Genomic DNA, 26,424 nt, shown 5'->3' on the forward strand with positions numbered 1-26,424 from the left:
ACCAGGCGGCTTCCTCTTTCATTTCTTTGCCCCAGTCCATAATCACCTACTACGGTTCCTTCTCTCCCTTTTCCTACTACTGAATTCCAGTCACCCATGATTATTAAATTTTCATCTCTCTTCACTATATGAATAATTTCTTTTATTTCATCATACATTTCTTCAATTTCCTCGTCATCTGCAGAGCTAGTTGGCATATAAACTTGTACTACTGTAGTAGGTGTGGGCTTCTTATCTATCTTGGCCACAATAATGTGTTCACTATGCTGTTTGTAGTAGCTTACCCGCATTCCTATTTTCCTATTCATTATTAAACCTACTCCTGCATTACCCCTATTTGATTTTGTGTTTATAACCCTGTAGTCACATGACCAGAAGTCTTGTTCCTCCTGCCACCGAACTTCACTAATTCCCACTACTTCTAACTTTAGCCTATCCATTTCCCTTTTTAAATTTTCTAACCTACCTGCCCGATTAAGGGATCTGACATTCCACGCTCCGATCCGTAGAATGCCAGTTTTCTTTCTCCTGATAACGACTTCCTCTTGAGTAGTCCCCGCCCGGAGATCCGAATGGGGGACTATTTTACCTCCGGAATATTTTACCCAAGAGGACGCCATCATCATTTAATCATACAGTAAAGCTGCATGCCCTCGGGAAAAATTACGGCCGTAGTTTCCCCTTGCTTTCAGCCTTTCGCAGTACCAGCACAGCAAGTCCGTTCTGGTTAATGTTACAAGTCCAGATCAGTCAATCATACAGACTGTTGCCCCTGCAACTACTGAAAAGGCTGCTGCCCCTCTTCAGGAACCACACGTTTGTCTGGCCTCTCAACAGATACCCCTCCGTTGTGTTTGTGCCTACGGTACGGCTATCTGTATCGCTGAGGCACGCAAGCCTCCCCACCAACGGTAAGGTCCATGGTTCATGGGGGGAGATGATTCTATAACATTGTAACTAAAGCAGGCAGAGCAGGTGTTCCCCAGTTTATACTCTGGGAGCCTCTTTGTTGTAGCCTCACGTGAGAAAGGCAGCGGGCTACGGGATCGACCCCAGTCCGTCATGGAGAGTGAATATTGGACAATGCCATCGACTCGTAGTAGCGAAACGGCAAAAACATCCTTAAACAAACGCCGGCAAAAGATCTCGAGACGGAAAGCAACAAGCAGTACCTAATCAACAATGTTTGATATACTTTATTTACTGTTAGGCCCGCATATACTTTTAGCAAGTGCCAGAATTACCTTTTCTTTAGATAGATTCCTTTTTTGCTATGCAGTGAATCATGTGGTTCGCCACTCACGTAGTACTGATAGGGCGAATTTCGCTTTCATATGATTCGTGAAAAGTATTAACAAGAAGTTGAAACACAGAAACAGAAAACTTATTCGGTTTCATCCGTAGTGTACGTTTTCCATAAAGTGGGATTATACGTCTTGTGACTGTTATTAAATACAGGAGAGATTCTGGAGCAATAATAAAACAAAACGCAGAATAAAGAGGAAAACTCGATTATTAAGAAAACTGTTGTAGTGATTCAGAAAACGTTAACAGTTCGTCTTCTCAAAATATTTGTTTGTTGTCGCTACAGTAATATCGGTAAAAGTACAGATTAAATGCGTGTTACATTCAAAGTAAAACTAAAAACCAGTGGAACAGCATTTGACTTTAGTTCCGTCCGATACCAGATGCCTAATTGCCAAACCGGCCAGACGAAAAAGTATTCTACATAGCTTAGTGCGGTCGTTTGTGTAAAAATTCCTCCTTTGCGAGGCAAGAGTTCAAATGTCCATTAGTATTTTAGCAGACGGAAAACTGTAGTCGTTATTAATAGTAACCTACAAATAAGTTTAAATTTTTTGTAACTGTCACAAAAAGAAAAAAAGAAAATGTTTTAGTTATGACAAAATTTTTACACTATGCTGTTTTTTATTCACATGATAACTCGACGTGAAGGCCAACTTAAAATGAACACGTTTCATAACAAAAAGATATTTTTAGACCCAAAAATGGCAGCAAAGTCTGTCGAACCGGTTGTTTTAAGTGAAGAAATATTTATTCGGTCTTGACTTTAGAATGTTTTTAGCAATATACAGCACAAGAAAGAAAAATAAATGTTTAATGCCTGAGCCGTCTGAATCCTGACCGAGATGTTCGTATTAACGTTATGACGTCATGCACTATCTCATTTATGGTCTAAGGGTTGTGTGCGCAGGTGGAATGTTATTTTAGTGAACTTGAGTTGGATGTTTGGAATGCAAATTGAGCATATAAACAGCTGCTCAAGGTGGAACGGTGGATCATCCACTTTCAGAGTATGAGTTAATGAAACGTATTATCGCCGTCACGGCGTTTTAAAAAGCATGGAGAACTGCGTATCACGAATTAAGTATAATTTTATTCTCCGTTTCAACAGTCAGTCAAGTCGCGAGTCGGGCTCAACGACTTGTGTCATGTGAATGTTTAATGTGAATAATACTGTAGACTTTCTGTGTTGTTTGGCCCACTGACTACGTGCAGTTTAAGTATCGCTGTGGACAACGGCCTTTTACGAGATCCTCGACTGAAAATTTCCATTGAATGCACTTGACTTCGCAGTGTTCACTCTGAAACTGGTTAAAATGCTGACAGTTTACGGAAAGTGTTGACACTAGTTTCGAGTCGCTGTCGGTTACGATATTTTTTGCTATCCTTATGCCGTGTTACATGTCTAGTATTTTGAAGGAAGACTGTGGTTCAGCGTACCATCGATATCGGGGCCATTACAGACGGAACACAACCTCTGACTGTTTCAAGCATTGGGAAGGAAATCGGCCGTGGCCCTTCAAAGGGAGCGTCCTGGCATTTGCATCTACCAATTTAGGAAATCAGGGAAAACGTAAATCTGGAGGGCCGGACACGGGCTAGAGCCGTCGTCCTTCCGAATGCGAGTCCAGTGTGTTAACGACTGCGCCACGTCACTCGCTGATGATGTAGAATATAAATAAACTGTAAAACATTAAAATATGATAACTGAGGTCAGAACAGTGTATTTAATGTCAAAATGTAGACACAGAGATTAGTGGCTGTGATTTAGGAGTGCACTTACCCTGTGTTAAATAGCTAATAGCAGCCAGAATTAAATATCTCGAAAACTAAGATCGGTAGACGAGGGCAACAAAACTTACGTTTATTGTGAAAGCTGTAAGAATTTTATACACTAGTTTTGAAGTAGTTCGAAAAGCTGAAAGCTGCAAGCGGATGACGTTCTAAGCTGTACATCTCGTACAGTGTCAGCGGGCGTAATTAAATTCGTTCTCTGAAAGGAGTCTTTGCATTCATGTCACAATGCTTAAGAAATTTCCACAGAGGTGATGCAAACTAATAACGAAATTTGGCATCACGTCTTGTAGTGTCTCAATGAAGGTGGATTCAGATGCCACACAGATCACCGATTCAAGCGTGTTCAGTGTAGTGGGATGGTTTCAGTAGACAGTGTCTTCCAATGTGTCCCCGAGTAAGATCGGGCAAGTATGAGGCCAATCCGTCCCTGGGCCAGTCATTTTGCAACACTCCAACGCAATGGGTCTATTTCCGAAGCATTCATCAAGAAAACGAAACTCCTGTTCGGTGTGACGTGGTCTGGCCCCATCTTGCTTGAACCACTTGGTGTCTAATAACTCCTCCAACGCTAAATGTGTGGCGACAAATTTTTCCAAAACTACAACGTAACGTTCACAAGTGATCTCTTCTCGCATGAAAGAAGGAAAAAAATGCCTCTGCTCCACATCGGAGCCAAAACAGTAACTTTGGGAGAATACAGTAGTTTCGCTTCACATTTTCAGAACTCCATAATCGCCAGTTTGTTTACTCACGATTCCATTAAGGCGGAAGCGTGTTTTCTCTGTGAACCAGATGCAGGCAACATGAAATCCTTAATTACTAATCATTGTGAGGATTTGGTTCGTAAAGTCGGACCTTCGTCGCACATCTCCTACACGTATGGCCTGTTGTGTTAGGTTTTTGAATGGAATCATGTATACGCACTGTCTCAGTATTTTCTGCGTGATGGAAAGCTTTAAACCAGTCTCTGCTACAATTCTTCGGACGGATTTTCTTTGACTGACAGGATAATTCCAGAAACCGTGGCGACATTTTCAGAAGTAACTACAGTTTGCTCGGGCCCCGCAAGAACCATTACCGGATTGCAACAAATGGTGCAAGACACGTGAGAAAATTTATCGCAGTATGTCATTACGCACCCTTATGACCGTCTGCATGCGAGAATACACTGAAGCGCCAAAGAAACTGGTATAGGCATGCATATTCAAGTACAGAGATATGTAAACTGGCAGAACACGGCGTCGCCTATATGAGACAACAAGTGTCTAGCGCAGTTGTTAGACCGGTTACTGCAGCTACAATGGCAATTATCAAGATTAACATGAGTTTTAACGTGGTGTTGTGGTCAGCGCACGAGCGATGGGACACACCATCTTCGAGTAGCGATGAAATGGGGATTTTCCCGTCCGACCATTTCTCGAGTGTACTGTGAATATCAGGATGCCAGTACAACATCATATCTCCGACATCACTGCGGCAGGTAAAAGGTCCTGCAAGAACGGGACCAACGGCGGCTGAAGAGAATCGTTTAACATGATTGAAGTGCGATCCTTCTGCAAATTGGTGCAGATTTCAAAGCTGTGGCAACAAGAAGTGTCAGTACGCGAACCATTCGACGAGTCATCATCGATATAGGCTTCGCAGCCGAAGGCCCACTGGTGCATACTAGATGACTCCACGACACAAAGCTTTACTCCTCACCTGAGCTCGTCAACATCGACATTGCACTGTTGAGGGCTGAAAACATGTCGCCTGGTCGGACGAGTCTCGTTTCAAATTGTATCGAGCGGTTGGACATCTACGTGTATGGAGACAACCTCATGAATCCATGGACCCTGCATGTCAGCAGGGCACTGCCCGAGCTGGTGGAAGCTCTGTAGTGTGGGGTGTGTGTAGTTGTGATATGGGACCCCTGATAGGTCTAGATACGACTCTGACAGATGACACGTGCGTCCATAGTGCATTCCGACGGACTTGGGAAATTCCAGCAGAGCAATTCGACAACCGACACATCCAGAATTGCTACAGAGTGGCTCCAGGAACGCTTTTCTTACTTTAAACAGTTCCGCTTGCCTCCAAACTCCCCAGACATGAACATTATTGAGCGAATCTGGGATGCCTTGCAAGGTGCTGTTCAGAAGAGATTTCCACCACCTCGTACTCTTACGGATTTATGGACAGCCGTGCAGGTTTCTTGGTGTCAATTTTTTCCAGCACTACTTCAGACAGTCGATTGCATGCTACGTCGTGTTGCGGCATTTCTGCTTGCTCGCGGAGCCTAGACGATATTAGAAAGATGTACCAGTTCTTTTGGCTCTTCAGAGCATGTGCCTGCGTTTCCGCCAGAGGAGGTAGAGTGTGTCCTTTTACTGTGACAAGTGTGGATTTACAATATACTCCTACCTGTGACTTCACTTGTCACTAAAATGACCTTGTCCTTGAAGAAGTTGAATTTTTTCCTGGCAGTGTACATTCTTCTACCAGCAACATGATATTCTCTTCAGCCTACTCCATCGCTCAACCAGCACCTGTCATTAACAACAAAAGTGGACAAGATAGCACGCAAAAGCTTTCTGTACTGCTAGCGTCTTATCAGAGAGGGCACGAACTTTCTTTGATGGCTTGTTAAAAGATCGACAACCAGCTGAACAGGCCGAACAGTAGCGAAAGCGAATCGAGTATGACCAAATGTACGCTGACGGAAAAAACGTCGCACTTGTTAGGTGTGTCTCTACATTCGAGAGATGATGTCTATTCAGATTTCGTGCCAGTCGCATAACAGTGGCAACAGTAGAGCCACTATGAACATGAAAATCAGATTTGCTTTAAGTATACGCTGTCACGGTCGTGAACGCTATTTACCTTTGAGATTGGACGTTGATCAAGAACGCAGTTATAAATACTTCACCGAGTTTGAACGATGTTGTGTAATAGGGCTACGAGAAGCTGGATGTTCCTTCGGCGATAATGCAGAAAAACGTGGCAGAAATGTATATGATTGCTGGAAGCTGTGGTCACGATAGTGTACGGTCGCAGGAAGACTGAGTTCCGGACTGCCACGTGGAACCACTGTGAGGCTTATGGCTCTGGCGCATCGTACTGGATCTGCAGCAACAGCAGCAGCAGCAGCAGCACAGCAGGTGACACCATAGGATAGCTCCGAGCCAGACACCCTTAACGTGCATTCCACTGATACCAAACCATTGTCATTTGCATCTTCAATGGTATCAAGCGTGAGCTCAATGGCAAACAAGATGGAGGTCTGTAGTGTTTTATGATGAAAACTCGTTCCGCCTCGTTGCCAGTGATGGCCCTGTGTTGGTTAGAAGGATGAGAGTTGAGCTCTGCAACCGACCTGTGTTCATGCTAAACTTAATGGAGCTACACACTGGAGTTATCGTCTGGAGTGTGATTTCGTATGACAGCAGGAGCACTCATATGGTTAACCCACGCATCCTGACGGCAAATTCGTTCGTCAGTCAGGTGGTTAGACCTGTTGTGCTGCCAATCGTGAGCTGAATTTCAGGGGATTTGCACCAATAGGATGACGCCAGCCCAAATACCGCTGTTGTACTCAACATGCTCTACAAAGTATCAAATGGTTCAAATGGCTCGAAGCACTATGGTACTTAACATCTGAGGTCATTAGTCCCATAGACTTAGAACTACTTAAACCTACCCAACCTTAGGACATCTCACACATCCATGCCCGTGGCAGGATTCAAACCTGTGACCGTAGCAGCAGCGCGGCTCCGGACTGCAGTGCCTAGAACCGCTCGACCACAGCGGCCGGCTTACAGAGTGTCGACATGTTGCTTTGGCCTGCTCCATCACCAGATCTGTCTCCAGTCCAGCACATATGGGACACAACTCCATCGGCTTCCACAGATAGCGTTAACTGTCGCTATATAGACCGGCCAATTGCAACAGCTATGGAACTTCATCCCACAAACTGTCATCAGCAATTCTTATAACTGTGTGCATGCATATCTGCATGCTTGAATTGAACATTCCGTTGGTTATGCCACTAATTCATGTAACAGCATTTCAGAATTGCAATGGCCTATCTCGCACCTACGTTAACCTGTGAACTTGCAATGTTATCACTTAAATATGTTACCTAGACAAATGTTTACGCGAAATTTGGTTCTACATTAATTGTTTTCTAGTGTTGCGATTTTTTTCCGTAAGTGTAATTCAGTCTCGTTAGCCAACCGGAGAGAATTCTCATTCTCTGATGCCCATACGCTTGTGTTCGCTCTACATCTACATGATTACTCTGTAGCTGACAATTAAATGCTTGGCAAAGGGTTCATCAAACCGCCTTCAAGTTATTTCTCTACCGTTCCACTCTCGAACAGCGTGCGGAGAAACCGAACACGCAAATCTTTCTGTTGGAGCTCTGACTTCTTTTATTTTGTTAGGATGATCATTCCTTCCTACGTGAGTGGGCGTTAACAAAGTATTTTCACATTCGGAGGAAAAAGTTAGTGATTGAAATTTCATGAGAAGATCCTGCCACAACGAAAAATGCCTTTGTTGTAATTATTGCCACTGGTGTAAACAAGGCTTCACATCAACCAAGTAGCATCTGATTTAGTGACGCTAGTATTGATCGCCTCCACTACACCAAGCCCACAGCTGAGTGTGAAAGAGCGGTTACTTTGGTGTGCTAGCTAGACATGAACAGTGACGAAATGTCACGGTTTGTTCTCTGCCTGTCCTTGTCTGTAGCGCGTTCGTTTTGAAATTCCCGCTTCGCGCTCTGTTGTTACCTTATCGTAGCCTGAGGGGATTTGCCATGTTTGCGGGAGAGCGTTGGTCTGGAGGAGGAACTCTAATTGCGGGGATCTGGGAGCGTACAGGAGGCCACGCCGTTTTGTTGATGTTTGGCGTGTCTCGTGTCAGGTGTGATGCATCGTTAAAGCCATGATAGCAGCCAATGTTACTGTCTTAGTCGCAGACGGATCAAAGGGGATGAGGCCTGGTTGTCCATTGAAACTCCTATCCTACTGATGTCGTCGGACTTTACGTCTATTACGTCTATGGTCACAAACTTTTTGTTAACAGGTTACCGGTTTCGGTCTATAATGACCATTTTCAGATCTGTTGTTAAAAACAAAGTCCTAATAGCTCGTTTTAAACAGTAGTGATACTGATAACATGACTCGTGCATATGATGTTATTTATACATATTTGACGATGCTTTTGCTGATTCTGCATTTAACATTTGACGATGCCACTATGGCTGCAGTAGATTAGGACTTTGTTTTTATGAAACAGATCTGATGATGGTCATTATAGACCGAAACCGATAATCTGTTAACAAAACGTTTGTGCCCATAGACGTAAAGTAAAGGAAACTTATTGCATCTACGGGTCACTGTTTTATTCGCGACAATGTCGCAGCTTGTGATTAAAGTAAGACGTTTTGACCATTATTTTGAGTTGTTTGCAAGCAACTGGGCATTCCGCCGTCTACAGTAATTCGGTGAAGATTATTTGTTTCGTCGGTGTGTAAATGACCGAACAAGGAGCAGTTTATTTAATGTTCACCTTATGCTCGTGTTCTGCGTGGGCTGTTTGCGAGTGCAAACGTGACTCTCACCATCATCTATTGATTTGGAGCGCATCATCAAGTACTGGATCTAAGTAGTGACTTTCAATTAATTAGCTGGCTTCGTCCTTTGGCCCGTCACGACCCCTGTTAAATGGCAAAGTAGAATTGTAGACCTTAACCTGTTACTTCATTTTCTTAGCTTCAGTAACAGAGCCTAACCTGTTAACTAATTAAGGCACATGGTAAACAAAGGTATTTAAGTATATTGTTTTATAGTATTATCTCAAATGTGTCAATAATTTATGTTGCGCTAGTTGATCCTGGGGTATGAACGGATGTGTTGGCACGTCTGCCGTGTAAGGGAATCCTGCTAGTTTTGATTACCGTCTGACCAGGGTCCTTTAAATACACCGCTAACCTAGTTAGCGTATGTTGTGGCTATTTTAAATTAATCACTGCTCAATAGCCCAATCCAGTTTGCCGGCCGTCAGAAGCCGTGTGTGTGTGTGTGTGTGTTATTTATTCCTTTATCCTAGTCTGTCGATAAGCACGCTATTCTTAATTTGTTACTCTAGGTAGCCATTAAGTTGCTATTTTTGGGGTGTTTAGATGAAGTGCGGCTCCTTTGAGTATACATTTGTCAATTTCCAATTCATTGTTTTTCCACAAGTTTTTAATTGTGCTTATGCGTGTATACGTATTTGTATACACAGTGTCGTCCATTGATAGTGACCGGGCCAAATATCTCACTAAATAAGCATCAAACGAAAAAACTACAAAGAACGAAACTTGTCTAGCTTGAAGAGGGAAACCAGATGACGCTATGGTTCGCCCGCAAGATGGCGCTGCCACATGTCAAACGGATATCAACTGCGTTTTTTTTAAAAATAGGAACCCCATTTTTGATTACATATTCATGTAATACGTGAAGAGATATGATTGTTTTAGTTGCATCACTTTTTTCGCTTTGTGATAGATGGCGCTGTAATAGCCACAAAGTACGTGGTATCACGTAAAATTCTGCCAGTGCGGACGGTATTTGCTTTGTGATACATTACCTGTGTTAAAATGGACCGTTCACCAATTGCGGAGAACGTCGATATCGTGTTGATGTATGGCTATTGTGATCAAAATGCTGCTCGTTATCCTGGACGACATCATCCAAGTGTCCGGACCGTTCGCCGGATAGTTACGTTATAGAAGGAAACGGGAAGCCACATGTGAAACGTCAACCACGACCTGCAACAGATGATGATGCCCAAGTAGGTGTTACAGCTGCTGTCGTGGCTAGTCCGCACATCAGTACCAGAGAAATTGCGCTAGACTCGGGAATCTGAAAAACGTCGGTGTTGAGAATGCTACATCAACATCGATTGCACCCGTACCCTATTTCTACGCAGCATGAATTGCGTTGCGAAGACGAACGTCGTGTACAGTTCTGCCACTGGGAACAAGAGAAATTACGGGACGATGGAAGATTCTTGCACGTGTTCTATCTAGCGACGAAGCGTCATTCACGAACAGCGGTAACGTAAACCGGCATAGTATGCACTACTGGCCAACGGAAAACGCACTATGGCTGGGACAAGTGGAACATCAGCAACCTTGGCGGGTTAGTGTATGGTGCGGCATTATGGGAGGAAGGATAATTGACCTCCATTTTATCGATGGCAATCTAAATGGTCGCAGTGTATGCTGATTTCCTACGTAATGTTCTACCGATGTTACTACAAGATGTGTCACTGCATGACAAAATGGCGATGTACTTCCAACATGATGGATGTCCGGCACATAGCTCCTGTGCGGTTGAAGCGGTATTGAATAGCATATTTCATGACAGGTGGATTGATCGTCGAAACACCATACCATGGCCCGCACGTTTACCGGATCTGACGTCCCCGGATTTCTTTCTGTGGGGAAAGTTGAAGGATATTTGCTATCGTGATCTACCGACAACGCCTGACAACATGCGTCAGCGCATTGTCAATGCCTGTGCGAACATTACGGTAGGCGAACTACTTGCTGTTGAGAGGAATGTCGTTACACGTATTGCCAAATGTACTGAGGTTGAGCATTTATTGCATTAATGTGGCATTTACAGGTAATCACGCTGTAATAGCTAGCGTTCTCAGAAATGGTAAGTTGACAATGGTACATGTATCACATTGGAACAAGCAAAATGAAATGTTCAAACGTACCATTCCGTATTTCAATTTAAAAAACCTACTTGTTACCAATTGTTCATCCAAAATTGTGAGCCATATGTTGGTGACTATTACAGCGCCATCTATCACAAAGCGAAAAAAGTGATGCAACTAAAACATTCATATTTCTTTGCGTACTACACGAATATGTAATAAAAAGTGGGGTCGTACTTTAAAAAAAAAACGCAGTTGCCATCCGTTTCACCTATGGCAGCGCCATCTAGCGGGCCAACCATAGTGTCATCTGGTTTGCCCCTTCAAGCTAGACGAGTTTCGTTCTTTGTAGTTTTTTCGTTTGACGCTTATTTCGTGAGATGTTTGTCCCGGTCACGATCAATGGACCATCCTGTATATGGGTGGAATCTAAAGTTTTTTTATTACTATTGAGCTGTACTTAATTTCATATTGTAAAGAAAGGAAATTATTGGAGGTTAACTGTGTTTTCTGTTATTCATTTTAATGTTCTAGTCAATGTGTAAGCTTGCTAATTATTTTCTCTTTACATGGGGTGTGCCTGCCTTGAAATTATAAGCGATCGTTTCATAACCTACGCGCATATATATATATATATATATATATATATATATATATATATATATATATATATATATATATATATATATATTTGGGAGAACTAAGTGTTTTGCCCTGTTGAACTTTAACTAAAGTGCAGGAAACTGAATCAGGTGTTTATTTTTTGTCTAGTGCTATTATCTGTCAAGTACGACATTTTCTTGGTCTGTCATCAAGTGTTACAATAAATACCAATTTGCAGTGAAGTGATGTCCTATTTCAGTTGTTCCCGTGATTTCCTATCTCCGCACTGGTTAATCTAAACTCAGCATATTTGTTTAAATAGTGGAGAGAGGTGCGTGTGTCCCAAGACAGGTGACTCACATGTCCCAGAGTTCCTCGGCGGAGGGCTGTTCGCAGCCGAGACCCCGCAGCGTGTCGACCAGCGAACTGTGGTAGTCACGCAGAAGTTGGCGGCCGTGCTGGGCGCGCATCTCGGGCGTGGTGCAGACGTACAGCAGGTTGCTGATGTCCAGCGCGGGCGACGCGTACCGCGCGATCTGGAAGTCGATCAGGCACACCTGCAACAGGTCGGCACCCAAGTCAGCTCAGAGACATTCAGGAGAATCAACACTCAAAATAATTAAAGACATTTGCGCGTAAAAGTGCACACTGTAAATTTGTACAAAACCGGAATTAGAATTCAGATCTCCTGTTTACTAGGCAGATGTGCTGACTGCTTAGACCTAAATTCTCAATTTACACCTCGTACTATTGATGCAGTGCCTCCGCTCATGAGCCTCATTACTCGCGGCTTCTCGTCGATTCCCTCAAGAGTTGGTGTTTGGTGCGCATCTGCACTGGAGGGATCACTGGCCTTGGGTCTGATGGGAGGATTGCAAGGGTAGTCCACGCGGTTATGGTGGCCACTGTGTCTGGACACCCTAGCGGTCAATGCATATGCCTTGTAAGCTGTCTCCAGCCGTTCTGATTTAGGTTTTCCGTGATTTCCCTAAATCGTTTCAGGTAAATGCCGAGATGGCTGCTTTGAAAGGGCACGGCTGATTTCCTTCGCAATCCTTCCCTAACCTGAGCTTGCGCTCCGTCTCTAATGACCTCGTTGTCGACGGGACGTTAAACACTAACCTAACCTAACCTAACCTTATAAGCAGGAGACTCGGGTTCGAATCCCAGCCTGGCACAAATTTTCAACTTGCTCGTTGATGTAAATCAAAGCTCACTGGCAACTAATGTCTTTAATTACATTGTGTCTTCATTCATAGTGGCCGCAGGATCAAAATGGGGCCTGACCCGTCCCGAAGTACAGATATCACATATATTCAGACGTATCATTGCACTGTGCATATCTACCGCAATTGCTCAGGATTGTAATACAAGGCTTTGTAAACTACAAGCTGCTGTACGAGCCAAGTTGATTCCTGGAATTCTTGCTATGTCACAAGATATCAACTAACGCAACTAGCTTTCATACTTCACTACAAAATTATAACTTATTTATGTTACATTCTTTTAGCCCACCCGGTTGGCCGTGCGGCCTAACGCACGGCTTTCCGGGCGGGAAGGAGCGCCTGGATCCCGCCGCGAATCCACCCGGCAGATTTGTGTCGAGGTCCGGTGAACCGGCCAGTGTGTGGATAGTTTTTAGGCGGTTTTCTATCTGCCTCGACGAATTCGGGCTGGTTCCCTTTATTCTGCCTCAGTTACACTATGTCGGTGATTGCTGCGCAAAACAAGTTCTCCACGTACGCGTACACCACCATTACTCTACCACGCAAACATAGGGGTTACACTCGTCTGGTGTGAGACTTTCCCTGGGGGGTCCACCGGGGGCCGAGCCGCACAATAACCTTGGGTTCGGTGTGGGGCGGCGGAGGTGTGAAGGGGACTGCGGTAGTCGTCGTGGGGTTGTGGACCACTGCGGCTGCGGCGGGGACAGAGCCTCTCTGTCGTTTCTAGGTCCCCGGTTAACATACAATACAATACTTTCTTTTAATGTACATGGTGTTCCAAAAAGATTCTCAAAATTACAGTTTGAATTTGTACGGATATGAAATGGAACGATCAGATATATTCAGTCGTAGATAAAATAGATGACAGATTCGGTCAATTGATGCGATACTAGGAAAATGCGATCAGTCAACAAAGGAGATTGCTTACAAAACACTCACGTGACCTCACTAGAATATTGCACATGTGTTTCGGACACATACCACTTATAATTGACAGGGTATTTTGAAGCTACACATAGAAGGGCGGCACGAGTGGTCACAGATCTGTTGGACCAATGGAAGATCGCCAAGGGATGCTGAAAAGCCAGAACTGACAGATGTTTCAAGACAGACGTCATCTGTCCGAGGAAAGTCTGCTTACAAAGTTTCAGAAACCCTTATGAAGTGAGGAATCCAGGAATGCTCTGCAAGGCCCTCCGTATCACGCGCTTAGGGAAAACAAAAACGAGATTAGACTAACTGCAGCGCTTACAGAGGTATTTAAGTAATGATTCTTCCCCACCTCCACATGTTAATGGAATGTGAAGAAAACCTAACAGTGGCAGAATAGGATGTACCCTCTGCCATTCACTTCACAGTTGTTTTCAGAGAGGAGGTTCAGTGCGGATGTAGAAGCTAACAGGAAAAGAGGTCTCGCAAACGTGTATCTCACTGGACGAAACGTAGGCCAGATCGTGACTCAGGTAGGTTTTGTTGGCGAAGAACACAACCGAACACAGTGCCGCAACCGGGTTAGGGCAATCTTACCCCTGCACTTAGCAGAGAAATAAGCGTGTTTTTGCGATCTAGACAACTTATAAAGTGCACTGCATAAAAGGACGACATGCTGATGAGAAATACATTTATGTAACTGCAAAAATTATCAATTTGAAGATGAATTCGTCCAGATATCTGTGCACGCTAATGCGCACGTTCCTGGGACACAGGAGGTCAGCCACCTCATATTGAATCCTCCTCTCAGACTGATGACAAGGGCTGGTGGCCGGATAGCCTGGATATGGTTTTCAGGTGGTTTTCCCCATATCTAAGTAACTAAAATCAGATACACACTGCACACTACACACTACGCTTAGAAAAGGTTGTCTCACTCTCACATGAGATCTACACCAGATGCCGACAGAAAGCATTCCTTCGCAGGTTGGGGGGCAGAAGTGGCATTTGGTCACGAAATGTCACCAACATTGCCAAAACCGATATAACAAAGCCGACACTGTGGAGAAACAGGAAAGGAAGTAGGAGCTGTATGAGGATGGGCATGACACACCGAAATCGATTATCACATTAAAATGAAGGTTATTGAAAGTACTTGTGGCTGGTTGCGTTCTTTACCGACAATACTAAACAGTCGCAGAGTTCACTTGATAGAGCATGGATAAAATTTTGTATGTTTACCTGTCCGATAGGTCATCAGTCGGTTCTCTGCTGTAGTGTGGATTAGAAAACTTACTACTGAACCTCCTTAGACTTTTGCGATGCATACGACAGTCGACAAGTACATAATGGTCTCTGCCTACGGTGAATGACACCAATCTGAATAAATAACACTAATACGGTCGCCAGTCCACTAAGGAAAGATTACGAAGCCTCAGAAAGCAGCTTATCGGGCTGTTAATTTCGATATTTTAACTCAGTTTGCACCACGAATGGCGTAATTTATGACATTTGCGTATAGAAAAAAAACCATAAGAAATCTCTTAATGCTATAAAATTCCAAGGTTGCATTTAAAAACGTATTAACTGGTAACTTTTGAAAGTAATACGTGCCGGCCGCGATGACCGAGTGGTTCTAGGTGCTTCAGGCCGGAACCGCGCGACTGCTACGGTAGCAGGTCCCCTCCCGACCACCCCCCCCCCCCTGCCTTGGGCATGGATATGTGTGATTTCTTTAGGTTAGTTAGGTTTAAGTAGTTCTAAGTTCTAGGGGAAAGATGACCTAAGCTGTTAAATCCCATAGTGTTCAGAACCATTGGAACCAAATAATACATACTAGCAGTCTCTACCCTGTTTACTAAATATGGGTATTGGTGAACATGTGGGTGCTATTCTGTTATTCTGCACAACGGATTAATCTGAGATGTACCCTTTACCCTGTGGCTCCTGCAAGATGTAATTTCCATCGCCACACTACTTCAGAAGTCAGACAGACACTCCTAACGTTTTTAGAGAAATGCCTGAAAACTTTCAGCAATAAATATCTTCTGGAGTCGTCCGCTGTAAGGAAATGACACAAAAACTCACAAAATTTCATACGTAACTAGTGGGATACTTGGGTACTGGAGTAGTGCTAGTTAGTGTAACAAAAATGTAAAACTAACGAAAATTATTATTTTTTTACAAAAATTCTGAGAAATCACAGTGGCACTTTTAGTTATGAAGTGAACGAGTTATTTCCGGGTTCTTTTCGGAGTGTGAAGATACCTCTTAAGGATAGGATTCGCTAATGAAATTTCTATACAAAGTTTCAGATTGTTATTGACTTGGCAGAATGGCTGAGAGCCGCACCTGTTCAACTTGAATAATTTTCCGTTAGAATGTTGCTAGATACAGTCGAGGCTGTCGCTTGTGAAATGCAGTGAAGTGTACTGTTATGGAGGAAATATGGGGCTCGCAAGATCTGTAGCGCACAATACCATAAGCTGCGATGACAGCTCTCTGCGCTGCTCGCTGCTGACAAATAAGATAACTCTCGTTCTATCTGGATTGACCTTCACCAATCAAACTCTCCCTGTGCCTTGATGAAGTCAAGGATTCCTATTCGCCCATAGTCTAACTATTGGCGTGGTACACCGGTCAGATAACCAGTCCACCACTATGTCACTCAAAAATTCGCCCGCAGGTGTTTCACTATAACATTGTCCGTTCACACCGCACAATAAGTGTGGTGGCCAACACAGGGAACAACACTTAATCGCAAGGACTCAATATAGAGTCACACTCCGATTCGCTCTCGACAGAGGTGCTCTCCCAGTGACGTACTGAGGAGAGACTTGTTCCCCACTCTTTGAACACAAGTACGAGCGCACACGCTCTCGTTAAGTGTTCTCGCTCAAAGAATGACAACGGAACGGCCCCTCTCCACTCCAGACATGAAGGGGTATATCTTTTGGTCTCTTCCATTATTCCTTCAGCTCAAGGCGTCAGGAATATCGTCTGCGAATCAGCATTGCTCTTCTAAAACGGGAGAATGACGTTTCCTTTAAGGCGACCAATCTGGAAATCTGGACTTTCGGCGTTTGGCGATTGCTGTCTCCCTGTGAAAACTTCTGAAACTGTGTGCTATGTGTAAAGAATGCGTAAGCTGGCCACTCCCACACAATGTAGCGGAATCTGCTTTTAAGCCGGACATGGGGTCGTTCTCCCTTTCACTCACGCAAATGCTGTCTGCTCTATGGGTGGTCGCCAGCTGACGTAGATGCGTTGACTCGTCCTCTGAAGGGACCGGCCTCCTGGCATGCAGTTTAGCTCTCGCGAAATAAAAGCTTTTGTGACCGTCGTGCCTTGAATGTGTGTGTGTACGCCAGCCTCGAGTATTTTAACCTCGGTGCGTACTTATCATTTGCATATCGTTTACATGAATTCATACAACATTGACTTTATCTTATTGAGTTTGGGTTCGAATGAAGCGTCTTGATGTGAGGAATATGATTGTGAGTGCGTAATATGTAAGCAAAGTGAAGGTCAGGAGACCACGACGTCTTACAGCATGTAATGATGCATGAAGCGTCAGTAAATGCCTATTGGACTGAAGTAATAAGTAAGCTTACCAAAATTGTTTTAAACTGCTCAGTGAACTACGTTTAGTACACTAGCAACAACAAAACACGAAACAACCTTAGAATGCTGCACGCCAAGTAATACACAAGATACACTGTTCCACTATTATGTAAGAAAATTTATTTTAGTTGAAGTTCGATAAAAATTTGTGCCTTTGTCTTTTTTTTAATTTATAATATTACAGTTTTTAAAAGGAAAAGCCCTCAAGTAATGAGTACCCTGGCAATCAAAACTTTGTATCTTTTTATAAAATTAAAGATAAAGTTCATTTTAAAACTTTTATCAGGCCCTTTTGCTTTGTTCTTTTATTCATGATGATACTTTTGCTTCCACATAGGTAACGATGAGTAAGGAAATAAATGTCTCATAACTAACCTCAAAATGGTTCAAATTGCTCTAAGCACTATGGGACTTAACATCTGAGGGCATCGGTCCCCTAGACTTAGAACTACTTAAACCTAACTAACCTAAGGACATCACACACATCCAAGCCCGAGACAGGATTCGAACCTGCGACCATAGCAGCCCCTTGGTTCCGGACTGAAACGCCTAGAACCTCTCGGCCACAGCGGAAGGCACAATTAAGCTACAGCCAGCCTATGTCAATGGTTGTTCCGTCGCAGACGATGCCGCCGAGGACGACTACGTAATAGTGACGTAGTCGTGTGACGAAACACGTCAGTGTTCCATCGCACTTCCTTTAATTATGCCGCCTTGGATCGTCAGAAAGGTACTGGAATTATGAGATGGATTTCTTTTCGCTGACGACAACGCTCGCTCCAAAGTGTCAGATACCTGACGACTAGCACATCTGATATCTAATAAGCACGTCTTGCATGTATTCACTGGTCCTACATTCCATCGAATGCACAGGACAGGCACCCAAAGATGAGAGCAGGCGGCGAATCTGCACGGATTGTTCTTCAAATCAGTTGGTTTGATAATACCCTACGTCTCATAGTCACAGTCTCTAGCATGCCCTTTGTGATGTAATTTACGGATAGCACAAAGAGACATAGTTTACACTGTCTGATTAAAAGTATTCGGGCACAACATATAATGAGGAACAGACCACTAGGTGTCGTGAGAGTCAGATGTGACGGTATAAAATCAGGCGGGGAGTATTTTGTTGCCAGTAGGACAGCGATAACAGCAGACTGGGTCGACCAAGAGAGCAATGTAGAAGCAACATTTTAATCCTTGTATAGCCACCACAGTTGACTGTAGGTGATGTGTTGGGAAGTGGTAACGTGAAGGAACAACGGTAGCTGAACCGGCAACAGGCAGGCCTTACGTACTGATGGACATGAACTGTCGAGCATTGCAGAGAGTAGTTGTGAAAAATCAGTGGAAAGGATCACTCATGAATTCTAAAGTGATAGCAGCAGTACAGCGAACACAGTGACCCTGCACAGGGAGCTAAAAAGAGTGGCGTGTAGTGGTCGATCAGCTCCTCACTAGGCACGCATTTCTATAGTCAACGTTAAGTGACATTGAGGTGTTGTAAAGCAACGCAGCTGGGTAGTGGGTGACCGTAAATGGGTAGTTTGGCGTGATGAATAACCCTGCACCCTGTGGCGAATGCCTGGAGAACGTCCCCTGCCATCAAGAGTAGTGCCAACGGTGAAATACGGAAGAGGTGATGCTACAATGTGGGAATGTTTGTCGTGGTTATTGGCATAAGAAAACGCTAAAGACTGAAGGCTATGAACACATTTTACAGCGTTATGTGGTGCATACAGTAGACGGAAAGGTCAGAGACAATGACTATTTGTGTCAGCATAACTGTGCACTTTGCCATAAAGTAGCATCTGTGAGGGAATGTCTTGTGGACAATAACATTCCTGAAATGTATTGTCCTGCCCAGAGTCCCGACCCGTACCCAGTGGAACACCTTTTGGATGAGTCAGTACGTCGACTTCACTCCAGACCCCAGTGTTCTACATCACTGCCTTCCCTGGTTTTGGCTCTTGAGGAAGAGTGGGCTGTCATTCCTCCACAGAAATTCAGACACATCATCAAAATTGTCCACAGTAGAGTTCAGCCATGTCAAAAATCACTTCTCCCTCACTTTGGAAATGCCTGCCCTGCCATGGTTTCGGCATCCGAGGAAAGTGGATGAAGTTACTTGGTGCCACGACACGAGAATAGTGTGGATGAGACCATATGTGTCTGTAAATGAAATGAAATGATTGTGTGCCATCATTGGCTCCTCTCGGGGATGTTCGACCGTCGGGTGCAAGTCTTATTTTAAGTGACGCCATATTGGGCAACTTGCTCGTCAGTGATGGTGAGATGATGACGATGACAACACAACACCCACTCTACGGGTGGAGAAATCTCCAACCCGGCCGGGAGTCAAACCCGGGCCTGCTGCATGATAGGCAAGCACGTTACCACTCAGCTAAGCAGACGGACTGTGTGACTATGTCCTGTATAGAATGAGCAGGGGCGTTGTTCAAACAAAACACTCAGCATCAACTTTCCCCAGTCCGCAGCTCGTGGTCTAGTGGCTAGCGTTGCTGCCTCTCGATCACGGGGTCCCAGGTTCGATTCCCGGCCGCGTTGGGGATTTTTCTCTGCCAGGGGACTGGGCGTTTGTGCTGTCCTCATTATTTCATCATCATCATCATTCTTGACGGTAGCTAGACTGGACTGCTAAAAAAAATTGGACTGTGTAAAAATGGAATTTGTACGGGTACTGATGACTGTGCAGTTGAGCGCCCTCCAAACCAAACATCATCATCATCATCATCATCAACAACAACTTTCACGATGCTCAATGGGTCTTCGCCTTCGTCGGCGGTGATGAATCCACATATTTCCACTGTTTGCTCTGCTCGTTTGTTCGTCCATGGTGATTAGCTGGATAAAAAAGTCGTCTAAATTGATGCGACACAACTGCAACATATCCATTGCTGGTTGGCTTTTTGAATAGGCACAGTCAGATTCAGAACGCAGAGTTCAACTACCTTTGCCTCGTACCACATTGTTCTGAGAGATGTTGAAAAATGATCCAAGACTGATTTTCAGTTTTTACACTGGCGCCCCGACTATGAGAGAAGTCTGTCTTCAAGCACCAGGGCCTCTGCTTCTCTTGCGATGCCCCGTTTCTCACGAGAGATGGCCATCCATTTCTTTTTTCCTCATTCGGATTTGTCTGTGCTCACCGGAAACGTCTCTGCCACCTAATCTCTGTGCCATACGTTGATGTGCAGTTGTCGTACACTTTCACCAACTCAGAATTGATTGTAGCATCACTGTTCGCCTTCAGACACAGAAAACTAGTTATTACCATACTCTTCTTTATCGATGAGCTACAGTATTGTGGCACAAGGATTCTAGTTGACCACCTAAAAAAGCAGCTTTATTTTTTCGAGGTGATAATCAAAACTTCATGACTACCTGCCACGTACAAGCAATCACAATCATCCACACGGTACAAGACACTTTTTTTTGGTGTGGAACTCCCACTGGCTTTTGTAGGACTTTCGAAAATCACTTGGAGTGCGAGCATATCCAGGGGTGGCACATGTGGCTGCTAATCAGAGGCAGCAAGGGAGGTTGGGCATCCTCACTTTACTGTAGTAGGTGTAGTATGAGGGGAATAAGCAACAATTATTTTCGGAATAAACTTTTGTGCACTTTTGTTAGAGAACTTGAAAGATTATAGCTTGTGTTACTTCTTTTAAACCACCACCACTAGAGAGCAAACCAAAGTGCGAAAGCTTAGACCTAATCTAAAGCAGATAGAGACGCGAAGTATATGGCGAGAAGGTCAGACGCAAGCCAAGCCGCCTGCAAACGCATGGTTGCCATGGCAACTGGTACGTCACTGCTGGGAACAGGAGAGGTGATGCAGGCTGCTTTAGCTGCGTTGCCGTGCGCCTTTAGGCTACGGGAAGCCAGTTGCTACGGTGCCGCCTCTGTAGGATTCCCTTGCTCCCATGTGCAGTGGTATGGATGAAGTCCAACCATGTATGGGTGCTGTTGAATGAGGACATCATTACTTCTTTGTAGGAGCTTTCGTTTTCAATAAGATATGAAACTGAAGGACATAAAACTTCGAAGAAAGGACGCCCAACACCGACGTTACACCTTCTTCAGAAAAATAAATTCGAAATACGTGCAGTACCGCTTCATGGTATAAGCAGCACAAGTGGTTATGTGCTAGTCCTACAAAAGGAAAATTATTCAGCTGGTGATGTTTGCTTTTAAGCACTGTATATTCGCCTGAGGGTTTCAACGATCTGAAGAATATGTCTAGAGGTTTATCACAGCATGCTTCTTCTAAAGTTCATCTAAGTAGTTTTATTTCATTTCAAGACCTATCCAAACAAGTGTTCAGTATTTCAGAGCTACCTAACAAACAATACAAACCAATGAAACTCGTACACAGAAATGAAGTAAAAACTAACGGAGAGATCATGAAAATTCTAACTGGTGCCACATATCTTTCGTGAAATCAGAACTACCATTCAGAGGTCATGATGAACACAGAAGACCCGTCAATCCCAGAAATTTCAGAGCTATTTTTAAACATGGTCTAAACAGAAAAGAAGATTTGAAAGCACACTGGAAGAAAATGGGCTATTTCCGCGATTTTTAGAAAACTGTACAGAATGAACTGGTTGAATGTATAGATGAGTCTGTCTGTGAATAGATACATTCAGGTTTGGACAGAACCTCATTTTATGCTTGCATTGTGGACGAAGTAACAGGAGTGCTGGGCAAGTCACAGTGCTCTGTTTTTATGAGGCTGATGGACTGTAACGCGACATTGAAGAACATTTTCTTGGTTTTCATGGTGTTGAGATCTGCTGCTGCTTGATTCACTGAGCCGAGTGGGGTGTTTCATAATTATGACATAAGGAACAAACTGGTGGCCCAAACCTCTGGCGGTGCTTCTGTTCTGGGAGCAGAATTAAATGGCCTTCAATGTAAGGTCCATGAAATTGCCTCTCAAGCTCGTTTTACTGACTGTTATCCACTCTTTTAAATTTAGTTTTATAGCAGAGCTGTTCTTACATAACAGCAGTATCTTCTACACGCTACAGGGTATTCCTGCTTTTCCCACCGGTCTTCCAAACGCACAGCCATTGTGGACAGTACTGTTGGAAAAGAACACTTCTTCCAATAGTGAACTGAAATAGAACTGTAACGTCAGAATAATATCCGCCATTTTCGAAAATTGTCCGGAGGTAACTGAGGTTTAAATAATTGGCGGTCCAGACGCTAGTACAACGATTACGAGAGAAGCCTGTGCTTTCAAAAATAGCTTCCTAGAGTTTGTTTTTCTTCTCTCTGTTCTAAACATTAATGATGGTGTCTGATTGTTCTATATCGTGTCTCCCTACCACTTTCGCGCAACGATGCTCTGAGCGTGTTTTTTTAGGGAATTGACTAGTTTGAACCTGGGACCTGTTGCTGGTAAGGAGACACCAGACCACACATGATATGTAGAATTCAGAAGAGTTCAGTGAGACTGGCTATGATATAACCAAATACCAAATGATCTCAGCGTCAGCTCCACTGCACTCCCTGTAAAAGAATCTTAATACTAACTAAATTTTGTGGAAGGTGTTCAAGGCTTTCCTATTTTTAGTTAGCTGGTAAAATAGCGTCGAAAAAGCAGTTAAGTTTACCATTGGAAATTTTATTCTACTCACAAAACATTGTTTATAAATTGCATTATTGATAAAAGGAAACGTTTTAATACAGGATGGTAAAAACCAACTGCGTTCAACAAAAATCTGAACGAATATTCCTTGAATGAGTTTCCAAGCTCTACAATGGATCGAAGGATGACCTATGCCATATCACATCTATAATCTAGGTTTAAATTAAGTTTCACAAAAGAGAAAACTATCAAAATGGTCTACAGTGACCCTCAATTATCTCTAATTACTTATCTAACTTGTCGTAAATTACAGTGGCTGATGTGGCTTCTCAATAACTACATAACAGAAAAATCATCGCGTTTCAGATTTTTACTTCAAGTGGCAAATGTGAACACCATGAGCTTTAATTTACGATCGACACTAGTATTACGCAAAAAGGAGGTGTAACAGATGAGACTTCTGCAGTTCTGAGTGAAGCTTTATGCGGTGCTATGCGGCATCGCGTACGTTCATTACCTTGTCGGTGTTCGTCAGGGGGCGGCGGCCGGCGCAACAGCCATCCAGCTCGCCGTCTCGGCAATAACTCTCCACCTAACTTCTCCTTACTACAATTTACCGAAGTTGGTTAAAAAAAACTATCTGGCAGTGTTTTCATCTGGCCAATCAGGGTCTCAATGTTAACCTTATGCTCCGCCTACAAAAATTCTGTCTATCCAATGAGAAACGTTATACTTTTCGTGGTGGGGCAATGTTTTTAAAGTTTGCAGCGTAACAGAGACGCGAAAAAGTCTCACGCTAAAACTTGCAGCTGGTGTGGTCCTTTTAGCGTTATCGTGAGATCTATACTGTTCTTCTGGAGGGCTCTATCTTTTAACATGGTCTGGGGGGTGGTCCTAATGTAAGAGACACGCGAAAAAGTCTCATGCTAAAACTTGCAGGTGGTAGTCTTAGAGGTAGGCTGGCGACGTGGGTGTCCAGTCCGTCCCTTATCGTAGGGCCTTCTAGCTTAACATGCTACTGCTCTCGGCTTCTGTTCTCGTTTCTCCCCTCGGAACTGCATCTGTCTCACGGTGGGAAGGTATGACATGCATTTAGGCATTCTTGTGTTAGTCTGTGGTATTCCATTTGCTCACTCGTTACTCGTATTACTTTGGTTAATTTAATTCACGATTTATTCGGAGCTATGCGACATACTTCTGGATTTGCTTATCATGTCAGGATTTTCATGGAAGGTGTTGGATTTGCCTGACACCTTACACTGTATTTGAAAGCATATTTTTAAAGACTGAATTACTTTTCAGCATTCTTCAGAAAAATAATTGTGCACAGTTTCGCTATAACGCTGTCTCAGAATGCATAGCTCACACAAAAAACTTCAGAAAGGTAGATAAATTGATTGACCTTTTTAAATTCCATGAGATGCTCGACTAATTCTAACCTAAAGCTTCCAAGAACAGAGGTGTAATGATGGATGAATACGTTGGCAATCCATTGACGTCAAAATACAAACAGGTGTACTTCGACGCCCTGGATAATTTTGTAACACAAGTAGAAACAATATTTTCACATGGTAGTTAACAGCTCCTACTTAAATTAAGCGACACTGATGAGTTCGACAATTATGCTCAGCATGTCCATGTAGACTGGCTGGATGAATTCATTAATTACGCGTACATGGTAATGCGCGCGCTGTCCTTACGTCGCTCGCAATTGCGTGTATAACTGGAGACTGTATTGTTCTGTGTAACGTTCCCTGGCAGCACACACACTATTAAGAATTTGAAATGACATTTAATTGTACTATGTACGCCGCTATGCAGCAATTCGTATGTACTGTAATTGTTTAACAAGAAATATTATTTAATTTTGTATAAAGGACGTTGGTTATTATTGAAATATTTTCTGTAATAATATTGTCGATGTATTTATGATTGGAATATTTTTATACTCATAATGTAATTACGAAATATGTTAATATCTGCAATGAAAAAAATGTAAAATATAGGCGCAGAGGAGAATAATGTTGTAGGATTACAAAGAGATGTTAATGGTCAGCAATTATATAAATAGCACTGCATGGCTTGCGTTCTTTGTCATCTTCCTCGAGAGCTGAGAGAGAGAGAGAGAGAGAGAGGAACCTGTGACGTAGCATTATATGAATGAGTAGACTTCGTTTTGTCTGTATCTATCTTTAGCCGCCATTAGAGGAGAAATTGTAAAGGTGTGTAATTTCAATTATTGTTATGGTCTAAATACATTATAATTTATCAAAATTGTGTATTACTAATGTAAGTTAGCTTGTCCATGTCATCTATAATATTTCTTTAAAGAATATTCAGCACTTTTAGCGATTATCGTTGGTGTTGCTGGGATGTGCCGCGACCGAACGATTTGCAGCGGCGGCACATTTAAAAAATTGTTCCGCTACAAAATTAACCAATCCCGTAAATCGGGAGCAGGTAAAATTAGCAGTGAATTACGAAATATTTTTCTTTTACAGCGATCCTGAGGGTGACTGACTGAATTTATTACTGGTTTTACATTTGTGCATTCATAGGCGGATAATTAACGTTGAAGTTGTTAATCTGTTGGTTCTTTCCATTTCTAAAGCAAATAACTTAAACGTATAGTGAAGTGTGTTTTGTCAATGATAATTAAACGTTCAGGTCGGCTTGGCAATATTTAACCATTTTATGCTAACAGAGACAGTCTTGTGTTCCATAGCTAACGCCGGGAAAGAATTCAGTAAATATTTAAAAACCCACTGACTCTAGAAAATGTGTGCCAAGGCCGAAATACGTAAAAAAATGTAACTTAAATAAGTTTCAAATAAATGTTATTAATCGGTTAGTTTGAATTTAACAGCCTGAGAGGGTTGCTAAGGCTCACGTAATTTTAAATGTGCTTAATTCTGTCTACATGAATTTTTATTACCATACGTAATTAAGGGGTTCTGCAACAAAGTTCGTACTGAAAGAGTAAATAACATAAATTTTTAAAGCCATTTCTTCTCCATTTTTATCCATTCACATTTACATAATAATAATTTTTTTTCTCTTTACACCTGTCAGCATAAATAAACATTTTACTCTGTCAGTTTGGGAGACGTAATAAAACAATGACTGAGAATGAAATGGACTAAATTCTTCCAGAAGCTCTCAAACTATTATTTCTAATTGCTGCCTTCCTTACAACAAGTGCTTTAGTTGATAAGACTTTTTCTTGCCTTAAACGTATTTGAGCCACATAATGGTCCAGGATTGCTAATTAGTTATAGCTTGTGCCTCAGCTGAGAGACAAGTACTGCGAATCCAGAATGAGATTCTCCTGCGCAGGAGACCTTCTGTAAAGTTTAGAAGGTAGGAGACGAGGTACTGGCAGAAGTAAAGCTGTGAGTACCGGCCGTGAGTCGTGCTTCGGTAGCTCAGTTGGTAGAGCACTTGCCCGCGAAAGGCAAAGGTCCTGAGTTCGAGTCTCGGTCGGGCACACAGTTTTAATCTGCCAGGAAGTTTCAAGTACTGCGAATGTTTGAAAGCTGAGAGAGATGATATGGCGATGTCATCGAAAGATTCGCGAAGAAGAAAGATCGTCGAGTTGACTTTTTTTTACACGTAACAATG

At 43.1% G+C, this 26,424-nt stretch overlaps 1 protein-coding gene across 1 annotated transcript in view; it reads right to left on the reverse strand.

Annotated features, from left to right (window-relative positions):
• Window positions 1-26,424, reverse strand: part of LOC126366001 (uncharacterized) — a 351,266-nt gene that overhangs the window by 18,264 nt on the left and 306,578 nt on the right. The window contains exon 5 of the mRNA XM_050008830.1: window positions 11,764-11,960. Coding sequence (XP_049864787.1) covers window positions 11,764-11,960 — 197 coding nt within the window. The remainder of the gene's footprint in view (window positions 1-11,763; window positions 11,961-26,424) is intronic.

This window comes from Schistocerca gregaria, chromosome 4 (genome assembly GCF_023897955.1).
Source record: "Schistocerca gregaria isolate iqSchGreg1 chromosome 4, iqSchGreg1.2, whole genome shotgun sequence".
NCBI classification, from domain to species: domain Eukaryota; kingdom Metazoa; phylum Arthropoda; class Insecta; order Orthoptera; family Acrididae; genus Schistocerca; species Schistocerca gregaria.